This window comes from Corylus avellana, chromosome ca6 (assembly GCF_901000735.1).
Source record: "Corylus avellana chromosome ca6, CavTom2PMs-1.0".
NCBI classification, from domain to species: Eukaryota; Viridiplantae; Streptophyta; class Magnoliopsida; order Fagales; family Betulaceae; genus Corylus; species Corylus avellana.
This window is the reverse complement of record NC_081546.1, coordinates 20401907-20413702: the sequence shown is the minus strand read 5'-3', so window position 1 is coordinate 20413702 and position 11796 is coordinate 20401907. Positions and strand designations below refer to the sequence as shown.

At 34.6% G+C, this 11796-nt stretch overlaps 1 protein-coding gene and 1 pseudogene across 1 annotated transcript; both read left to right on the top strand.

Annotated features, from left to right (window-relative positions):
* The window catches only part of LOC132184382 (uncharacterized), a 105572-nt pseudogene that overhangs the window by 68407 nt on the left and 25369 nt on the right, over nucleotides 1–11796 (top strand).
* Nucleotides 4308–5155, top strand: LOC132185325 (uncharacterized). Its single transcript, XM_059599114.1, has 3 exons — nucleotides 4308–4567; nucleotides 4668–4809; nucleotides 4958–5155. The coding sequence occupies exons 1-3, from the start codon at nucleotides 4308–4310 to the stop codon at nucleotides 5153–5155; spliced, it is 600 nt and encodes a 199-aa protein (XP_059455097.1).

Here is an 11796-nt window from a genome sequence, read left to right as displayed (position 1 = left end):
GCCAATGTTTTCTATTTTCATAGCTCTAGTTTTCATAAATTAGACCGGAAAGCTAAATATTCTATATAAAAAAAAAAAAAAAAAGCGATGATTTGCACTTTATGAGTTCAATTAAAAATGTTATATCTAGAGTTTCATATATCGGATTGAAGCAAGCTTGGTGGCATTCGAAAGCTAATGCAAATATCTAAAAAGTCATGTTTCATGAGCTTCGGCTAATTTCAATGTTTACTAGGTCAAAATGGGCCATAAATAGAAGACTACAAAGCTGGGCAGAATGTTTGGTGTGCAATCTCGTTCGGACGAGATTGCAGCCGAGGAGCAACCAGAGAAGCTCGTCCGCAACTTTGTCCGGACCAGATTTCAGACGAGTGATCACTAGGAGTCGCAGAGAGGCTCGTTTGTAATCCCGTCTGGACGAGATTGTAGACGTGCCGCATAGTTTTGTTGATTCCGACTTTATTTCGTATTATTATTAGGTTTAGGGTTTGAGGGCCTATATATAAATGTTTTATAGACCCTAGAACGTAGTTGTTGATTATATATGAGTTTTGTTCAATAAGAAGCCTCAGAGTTGAGAGTTTTTCTGTTTTCCTTCAAACTTAGAGAGTATCTAACGTTTTAGAGAAGATTTCTTAGATTACATGATAGAATCAAGATCTAGAAATAACTATATCTTCCTTATTGTTGTTATTTGTTGCAGCCTACTAAGTCATGCTGCATCAAATCATGACCAGATTCTTAGAACCTCTAGGCTATGTTTGCCGATGGCCTTCTGCTATTCATCTCAAAATCAACATCCAACATTCTTATTTTTCAAATCATATCAATCACTTTTTATTATTATTCAAATAGAAAAAAATCACTATAAAACTTTTTTTTTTTTTTTTTTTCACTTTTTCATACAAAATAGGGTAAAGTCCACTTAACCCTCTCAAACTATCACTTTAATGACAATGTACCCCTCAAACTATCAATTGCGACAATTTACCCCCTAAACTACCAAGACAATGACAATGTACCCCCAATTTTTTTTTAAATGGCGAAATTACCCTGACTAAAATAAAAACAAAAATACTTAAATTTAATTTTTTTTCTAAATTTTAAAGGGTATTTTTGTCTTATTGAAAATTCAATAGGGGTAATTTCATCATTTTGCTAGCATTGGAGGGTACATTGTCATTGTTTTGGTAGTTTTGAAGGTAAATTGCCGTAATTGATAGTTTGAGAGGTAGATTGTCATTGGGATGGTAGTTTGAGTGGGTTAAGTGGACTTTACCCTACAAAATATTTTTATTTTTTTTCTCACATTAATCAAATCTATTACAATTTTAAGCCACTTCATTTTTTAAGGCCAAACGGTAAGGAAAAATCAATGGGTTTAACAACTTATGGTCAAAAAACTTATGGAAAACATAATAGCCTTTATTATTTTTAAGAAGAAAAAAAAAACACTAGGAGATATTAAAAAAAGAATAAAAGGGCTTATGAAAAAAACAATAGTTTGTAACACACATATTACAAGAATCCTCAACATGTTACAAACATTAAAATAGAATGAGATTCAAAGCATGCATTGATGTGGTACCCGAAGGTTTTAAGCGCATCTAGGATAAATAAGTAGAAACCTAATGAATTGTGGTAGAGTTAGACTCTTTTAATTAAATCCACAAGTTGACGAAACTCATCACCCACATAACGTTCTCCAAAACAAATTTAAATAAAATCAAAATAAATAAATAAAAAATTGGGTTGTTCTATAGTGGGTTAGCGCTTTATACAAGCCATACGCCTCTAGGTTTCATGATTGCTCTAGATACTTGCCAAAGTCCCATAGGAGGCGGCACCACCTCTACACTCACATAAGTGGCATCCATCAAGAATGTGTGCAGAGAACACTCAATCCGAACAGGTAGGGACTATGGAGCCATTAAGAGTTGTAAACTCATCCCCACTCACTCTGCATCTTTTATACCATAGAAATGGCTTTCATAAGTGCTTTAGAGACCTACCCAAGTCTCATAGGAGAAAGCACGTCCACACTCATGTAGGTGGTGTCTATCAGGAGTGTGTGCAAGGACACCCCATCCCAACAGGTAGGGACATAGATCCATTAAGAGCTTTAAGCTTATCCTTAATCACTCTACATCTTGTACTGTCTTATACCATAGGGATGGTGATGCAGATTGGGTCGCTAAAGAATTCAAACAAAAGCGTCTGTTCCCAGGGGGTTTGGACGGGAATTCTTAGCCGAGCCGATCTGCATCATCCTCCCCAGGTTGGAGAGAATTCGACCTCGAATTCAGCCGATTCTTTCCACAGTCCTTCGGATGCCCTATCAACTCATTCCACTCGCCCTTCCTAAAGATCAAAATAAGACAACACCCCAAAATAAGCGTGGTGTTCTTCACCATTGAAATACAACACCCTAAAATACTTTGAAGGCCCCACACACCACTTGACAATTCTTTGGATTTGCCGTACTCCTCTCATCTCTTCTCCCTTCCATGTGCCATGAAAATACTTAAGAGTGGGTTAGCCGTTGTTTTCCTTGTGAACATATAATTTTCCTCTCAAGGAACGGACCTAAACCCGCAAAGGGAGTGGGCCCCTCTCAATCCCTATTGACAAAGCGGGAATTCATTACGGAGATGTTGGCATCAAAGGTGGTCTATTTGCTGTTGGGAAAAGGAGGGAACAACACAGAAGAAGTGTCGGAGGCAGCCAAGGGGCTAGAGGAGGAGTTTGCCGATGTGTTTCCAACATAGTTACCGGAAGAGTTTCCTCCTCTTCGTGATATACAACATCAAATCAACTTGGTGCCTGGGTCAAGTCTACCCAATCGACCCCATTACCGCATGAGTCCCAAAGAGCATGAAGAGTTCAGGTGACAAGTGGAAGGATTGTTGGCCAAGGGGCACATTCGAGAAAGTTTGAGTTCCTGTGCAGTTCTAGCTTTGCTCACACCAAAGAAAGATGGCATATGGAGGATGTACGTGGATAGTCGGGCTATCAACAAGATCACGGTGAGATACTGATTCCCTATTCCCCGGTTGGATGATTTATTGGATCAGTTGAGTGGAGCCACAATATTCACTAAACTAGATCTAAGGAGTGGGTATAATCAAATTCGGGTGTGGCCAAGTGATGAATGGAAGACAGGGTTTAAAATGCGGGAGAGATTATATGAATGGTTGGTGATGCCATTCGGGCTATCTAATGCCCCTAGCACTTTCATAAGGGTGATGAACCAAGCCTTTCGCCCTTTCATTGGGAAGTTCGTAGTGGTTTACTTCGACGACATCTTAATTTACAGCCTCAACAAGGAGACATGTCCATCATATGAGGGAGGTACTTAGTGTACTTTGAAGGGAGAAATTTTTCGCATCACCTGCCAAGTGTTCATTCATGAAAGATTCGGTTCTTTTCATTGGTTATGTGGTGTCCAAGGACGGATTGGCGGTGGATGAATCAGAGGTGGCAACTGTGAGAGATTGGCCCATTCCTACTACACTACATGAAGTCTGCAGTTTTCATGGGCTAGTTTCATTTTATAGGTGTTTCATCCAAGACTTTAACATTATCATGGCACCTATCACAGAATGCATGAAAGTAGGGAAGTTTTCTTGGAGTGAAGCAGCTACAGAGGCTTTCAGATTGATCAAGCCCAAGCTAATGACAGCCCCATTGCTTGTGCTCCCAGATTTTGAAATACCATTTGAATTACATTATAATGCTTCCAAGGTAGGCGATGAAGCAGTGTTGAGTCAAGGAGGGAAACCAGTGGCATTCTTTAGCAAGAAGTTGAGTGGTTCAAGACTCAACTACAACACCTATGACGTACAGTTTTACGCATTAGTGCAATCATTGAGGCATTGGAGTTCTTACCCAGCCTTAAAGCACCTCAACAGTCAAGATAAGCTTTCTTCTCGACATGCTGAATGGGCTGCGTATGTCCAACAATTTCTTTCACTATTAACCACAAGTCAGGAGCCCTAAACAAGGTGGCCGACGCCCTCAGCCAAAAGTCGACACTTTTAATCACTATGCAAAATGAGGAACTTGGCTTTGAATTTTTGAAAGATTTGTTGATTATTGATCCTTTCTTTGGCCCCATTGTTCGAGATGTAACCTCGGGAGTGAGGAGTGACTATGGATTGTATAATGGGTTCCTATTCATAGGGCATCAATTCTGCATTCCAGATTGTAGCCTATGATTGAAGATCATCCAAAAGTGCCATAATGAGGGACACATGGGGTGAGAAAAGACGGTTCATCTAGTTGCGGAACAGTTCTATTGGTTGAGCATGAAGAAGGAGGTGGAGAAGTTTGTGCAATGCTACAGAGTGTGCCAAGTATCGAAAGGAGCGGCAACTAATGCCGGATTGTATATGCCACTGCCTATTCCGGAGGGTCCATGGACCAACGTGAGCATGGACTTTGTATTGGGTCTACCTCGAACCCAAAAAGGTAATGATTCCATCTTTGTGGTTGTTCATCGATTTTCTAAGATGGTTTATTTTATTGCATGTAAAAAGACTGTCGATGCTGTGAATGTGGCACAATTGTATTTCTGAGAGGTCTATCGACTACACGCCTTACCATTGTCCATAGTCTCAAACCACGACACATGATTCCTCAACCACTTTTGGCGGTGCTTGTGGCAGCTGTCTCACACCAAGCTGCATTGTAGTAGTGCACATCACCCACAGACGGACTGACAAATATAGGTTGGTCATTGGGAGCGTTGCTGCGGAGTTTGGTATGGAAGCATCTCAAGGCATGGGACTAGCAGTTGTACCAAGCCGAGTTCGCCTACAATTGGTCAACCAACCAAAGCACCGGTCTTAACCTGTTCACCATCATCTATGGAGGTAATCTGAGGGCGCCATTGGACTTAGCACATCTCCCTAATTTGAAAGGGACGCACACAAAAGCCAAAGATCTTATTGTCTAGATACAAGAAGGCCACAAGTTGATTATCAAGAATCTCCAAGAGCCAACGGCAAAGTACAAGGCAAATGCAGACAAGAAGCGACGTGTAGTAGAGTTTGAAGAGGGTGACTTTGTGTTGGCAATCCTAACCAAGGATAGTTTCCCTATTGGAGAGTACAACAAGCTAGCGGCTCGAAAGATTGGACAGTGGAAATTGTGAAGAAAATCAACCCCAATGCTTATCAGTTGAAATTGCCCAACAACATCAAGACATTTGATGTTTTCAATGTCAAGCATCTAGTGCCGTTTACGGAAGACTCGTTGGAAGAGGATGCGAATTCGAGAGCAAATTTTGTCCAACCTAGGGAGGATAATGTAGACCTGAATGCTTAGGAGTATATAAGGAAGACCCGAACAGATAGTAGTGTGAAGACACCCCAAAAGATGGTGACGCGATCCCAGACTCGCACTATAGCAGAGAACCGTCCATAAGGGTCTGATACTGTGCTCAACGACTACGCTCGATCGCACGATCGAGCGCACAAGGGAGACGTCCGTCTGGTACACACGGGAGATGTTATGTTATTTTTCGCATTTTATTGGCTTAAACCGACTTTATTTCATTATTATATTAGGATTAGAGTTTTGGAAGTCTATATTTCGTGTTTAATTAGGTTTAAGAGTCTTGGAGCTATATATACATGCTTATAGCCTCTAGAAAGTCAGTTTATATCTTTTATCAGTTTTCTCTAGTAAGAATGCTCATGGGTGAGTTTTCTTCATATTTTTTTTCTTGAAACCCTAGATAGACTCTACAGTTTTGAGAAGAATTCTCAAATCTTTGAATGGCTCAAGATCTAAGAATTGTTTATCTTTCTTCTTGCTCTGTTTTATTTGTTTCCCACCTAGTCAGGCTGCATTAGTGAGGCACTTAAACTGCGTTATAATGTATTTGCAGAAGAGCTTCTGATTATGAATGATTGAGTTGCAAGAAAAGTGGATTGAATGAGCAGTACTTGACAATTTATCTAGCGTTAATAACCCTTTCAGTACTTAGGTTTTCACTTTTTTTTTTTTTTTCTCACCTACCTAGGTTTCAAATCGTATCACAGATGGTACCTCACTTATAGGTAAAGATTAATTTAATACCTTTATCACATTCCATCAACCGAACTAATTTTGGCCACCTAATTCGGCCCTGGGGATGGCTTAGCCACCCTTAATGACCAAAATGGGGTGGCAAGGCCACCCGATATTTGTCTTCTTTTTTTTTTTTTTTTTTTTAATTTTTTAATTTTAAGTTTTGATTTTTTTAATTATTTTAATTAGTTTCATGAGTTTTTTTTTTTTTTTTTTTTGTTAGGACATGTAACATGTTTTTATTATAACATACGTCAGTCTGTTAGTTTGGTTGGCAAAAATTGTGACGGGGATACTAAACCGGTATTAATTTACCTATAAGTCAGGTATCATCTGTGATACGGATTAAAACCTAAGTAGAAAAAAAATAAAAAAGTGAAAACCTAGATACTAAAAAAGTTATTAACTCATTTATCTAATATGATTCAAGGAGCAGAAGCCTATAAACCTGACAATTCTATTAAGTTAAATTAGTTGAAGGTCGGATGGAAAGACAATTAATGAGGAGCTAGTACGTACGATGATACAAATTAAAATTACAAGAAAGAATAAGATTATAATAGAAAATATTTAAGAAACGTAAACGAGATCACTTGCAAGTTCTCGTGGAAGAATCTAGGCAACTTTTCAAACCAAGAGCTAGGTCTGTGGACTGTGGTTCATGACTTCAATATATATGTAGAGCGTAACAATTTTTTGGGCTTTTGTTATGTCAAGGTGAAAGAGTCGTCCAAGTGCCCAATACTCTCTAGGAACCCCATTAAAATTAATTAATCCATTGTGGAATCTCCTGTAGTTCTGCTTTGCGTGATGACAAATTTGGGTGCCACTGTTTGAGTGCCAAAGACTTATGATCTATATGAAATGGCCATGCGCTAAAGGTCCTAATTAATAAATTATTATTAAAATAATAATTAAGTAATTAAATTTATTTTTTTATATTAGTTTAAATTTTTAGGACAAATGGTAATTAAATATGGTATTAAAGTTAAAGGTCATAAAATTGAACCTTAAATATTTTACATGATGAGCCTCACCTATTAAAATAGAGTTTGATCTCAAACGTAAAAAGAGGTATTAAAATAATAATTAAGTAATTAAATTTATCTTTCCTTACCTAATTTTTTTTTTTAGGGGGCGGCGTTTGTTAATCCATTTATTGTCTTGAGAAAATTTTATGCAATAACTCCGATACGACTAAACCGCACGTACACGTCCACAGAAAAAGCCAAATTTTCTTGTTTGGGCTTCTTTATGACATGCATGACTGATGGATTTAAGGAAAAGTAACGACAACACCATGGTTGTTGCAAGTGATGTATTTATTTCTATTTTTATTTTGGACAAGTAAAAGTTAATTTATTGAAAAAAAATTCTGCAAGAATAAAAAGAATCACAGCTCCTAATAAAAAGATCCCTAAAGTTAATGGAATTGAATTTAGATCGCACCCAAAACAAAATCTTTGAAATAATGCACCTGCAATCTTTGGATGCAAAGATTAATGGAGAGTCGATAAATTAAATAACTATAAATGGGACTGTGTGCAATGGCACTGAAACGGTCATCCTTCAAGGTTTCGAGTGGTATAGTGATCCGCTGAAAAAGACGAGGAGAAGAGAGAGAACCATGAAAGACAGAGCGAAAGATTCGCTGGAGAATACTAGTGGTGCCGGAAAAAGGAAAACTGGATGTGGAAGAAAAATAAAATTATTAAAGGTGATTCAAAATCTGTGCTCTGATGCCCTATTGAGAATAAAGTTATATATTGAATCACACAAAATAATGTACAGAAGGGGCCTATATATATAGGCTAATAATACAGACACTGTATATACATAACCAGTGTGAGATAACATTACATATAATCTAACAAGGAGGACGATCTAGAAACAAAATATTGAAATCAATACAAGCTGAAAAACGTTTGGAGAGAACAAAAATTATACAAACGGAATCAAATCTGATTTTTGATCCCTTCAATGCCAATTTGCATGCTTGAACTTTTCCTATATATATATTTAATACTTATTCACACTGCCTCATTTTTGTTTCTTGCTATGACTATTTGATATCTGTTCAAAATAATATGTCCTAATTAAAAAATTTCAAACATATTTCCTTAAACTCATAAATGGAAAATTGTTCTTAAGCTCATTATTGCGTGAATGTTATATTAGAATATAGCATAGGTCTAGAATAATACGTTATATTAGAATATAAATGAAGCAATATGTCCAACTAAGTCATGGAAAAGTGCCAAATTAACCTAGGTCAGATTAAAAATCTAATATTAATAACCTGTCATGCGAAAATATTCTGTCTGCAAAAAATAATTTGCAAAATATTTTCTTAGGCTCATTATTTGATATTTGTTGTCAATAATATCATGTTTGGATGACAACATAATTTTAATGCTTTTTGCTGTACTTTTCTAAAAATGTATTTAGTTATAGCATTTTGTTTTGTAACATTAATTTGTTAATATTGTTCGTGTACATAAATACTATTATTTATATCTAAAGTGCTATTTGTTATTGGATTTTTTTTTGAAATTTCAATATTATGTACACAATCTCTTGAATTAAAGATTACAATTATTAAATACCGGTGCTTAGTTTTGCTTCATTGGGAATTCAATTGCAATGGGCGCTAATGAAGCGGAGGTCACTAATTCGAATCCCCCTTCCCCCCCCCCCCCATTTGTGTGGACATGTCAAAAATAAAATAAAAAATAAAAAAATTGCAATAGGCGTTGAGGAATTTTTCATAATTTAAAAGACACGCATTTATACTCTTTGATTGAAATATGACATTAATTCCATTCTTCTTCATAAATGTTTATTTAGTCCCATTACTATACTTTGAATTGTATCATTAATTACCAAATGTTGTGTATTATTTTAACTGAATTTTGAGGAAAAAAAATGCAAAGTTGTCTAATTTAACATGCGGTGGTAATATGGGAGGTCTCTATGTCACTTTTTAAAGTTTGGTGGTATAATAAGTACAAAATAAGTGATAGCTAGAATAGGGGTTAAAATGTTTTTTGTTTTTGTTTTCATTTTTCTTAGATGACATATATATATATATATATATATGCTCCGATTTCCTACGAATGCAATTAAATTACGTAGAAGATGTGGAATATTTGAACTTCAAACTATCACAGAGTACATGTCAATATTCAATAAAGATTATTGTGTTATTCTTTTGATAACGATGCATAATAAATGATATGGACTGTTGTGTTTGAAACGATATATTATATATAGTCGGATCCTAGCTTGCATGAGATGGAATACTCAAGGAGTACCTTTCATATAGTAAATTAATTATAACGACAACACGTACGATTACAAAAGTCTCATTGCCCAAGCTTTTGGTTGCTAGAGTTTTTGATTTTTGTGGGAGATTGAATGAGTCCAAATACATAGTAGGTGTAATAATGAGGCGCCATTAGTTGGCAAGTCCAACTATATGCCCTTGAACTCTCTCTCTCTCTCTCTCTCTAATTTTTCATTTTGGAGTATATTTCTTATTGTAAATTGTTGTTACCATGCACTCGGCCAATCATTGATATTTCAATATTATTCTTTATACGTGAAAGAATATGAGTCACTAACTTCAACATAACTTAATGATAACCAGTATCGGGCTTTATCTTGGATTATGAAATGAATTTGCCAATCACAATGATAGCCCTAGCGTATTGGGGAGGGCAAATATTATATCCAGTGAGTCGCTTTCCACTCTAACATTATTCAAATCCATGGTAGTTGCTTCCTTTATTGCCGAGAGAGCAACCTTAGCTTCCTCAACAGGGCACTATTAGAAGAAAAGTCAAATATTAGAAGTATTAGTACTTTAAATATATAAATAATTATATTAAACTGACATATATCTAAAATGTGTTTGAGAATTACATTTTTTTATTAAAAATCACATGTATTTCCTCAATGAACATATATACTATAACACATTGCTATTCTCTAACAAAGAGGGAGCATTAATTAGGTATTATATTATTTTATTTTATATTTTTGGAGTTATTTATCTGAGTATTTCTTGGATCATAGCATATATTACGAATGAAAATTATGTATAAGATAATGGATTTGAATTTCAAACAAATAGATATATGTCAATAAAGATAAATTGTACAAGCACGGCGATTTAAATATTACTCGCTAGGAAACTAATGTCACACTAATAAAATGATCTCAAAATTATACCAATTAAGGAACTTTTCCGCATTCAAATTATTGGTATTTTCATTTTGTTGTTGATCGATTTTAATTCCAAGAACAGGGTCTAAATCAATTAAATACACGATCCTATAGAATTAATCAAAACAATATGGAAGTTCTACCAATAATATATCTATTGAATACGATCGAAGCCATTGAAGGGAATGCGAGGCACGGAGGCACTGTACTACTCTTACTTCTTAGCTAGGAGAGGTATTTCTTGGACCTTTGAGAAGAGAGCGCATAGGTAGATCGATATAGCCTTTCCATTTCCCTTCTTATTTTCTTTATTGTTTACCCTTTGGAATTAATTATATTATTATTCTTTGGTAAAATATGCCTCCAAACTTAATAAGTCATGAAGACATCGAGGCCCTACATCGTATGTCAAATAAAACATTTTTGATTTTTTTTTTCTTAAAATACCCATAAAGTTATTAAAAAGTAAAATTAAAAAGATATATAAAATAATCATTTGAAAAAAAAAAAAATTAATTATGATGGCTAATAGGGAAAGTCGACCCTTTTAATTTTTTTTTAAAATGTTATCTTTTTAATAAATTTAAATGTATTTTGAGGAGAAAAATACAAAGTTGTCTAATTTAACTAGGGGTGTCAAGGCGGTTAGTAGATTTCACTAACCGCAACCGCTAACCGCCTAGCGGTTAACGGTTAGCAGTTAGTGAAATAGATAACCGCTGGCTAACCGCTTTTTCAAAATTGGGCTTTTTTTTTTGCTTTCTTTAGGGCTTTTTGGGTTTTTTTTTTTTTTTGTATTTTTAGTGTAATAATGCTTTAATTAAATTATAGTTATAAGTAATATATTGTTCAATTCAATTGAATCAATTGTGATTATCATTGTACATAAATCATATGATTAACTTGTAAACTTATGACTTATGAGTTATGTCATATTATATATGTATTATTTATTATTATATAATCATATGATTTAATAATCAATTCATCATGTGATATAATCATATCAATTATAGTGATAATATATAAATTACTAAAATTATAATGATAATACATTAATACTTAAATTGTGTTTATAAGTAACACATTGGTCATTGTTTAATCCAATGTCAATTACTTAATTTAATATTATATGAATCATATCATCATTGTACATTAATAATATGATTCACTTGAAGTCTTGAATAAAGTATTTGAATTGTCATCGAATCATATGATTAAGTATTGATATTATACATTTATATTATTCATATGCATATGTAGACTTATATAGACTTATAACATATATAGACTTATAAATTTATAACATACATTGGAAATAAGTCTCTAGATATTTAATTGTTGTATTAGTATGAATTGGTATACTTATGAGTTACGTCATATTATATATGTATAATTTGTTATTATATAATCAAATGATTTAATGATCAATTGATCTTGTGATATAATCATATAAATTATAGTGATAATATATTAATACTCAAATTGTGATTT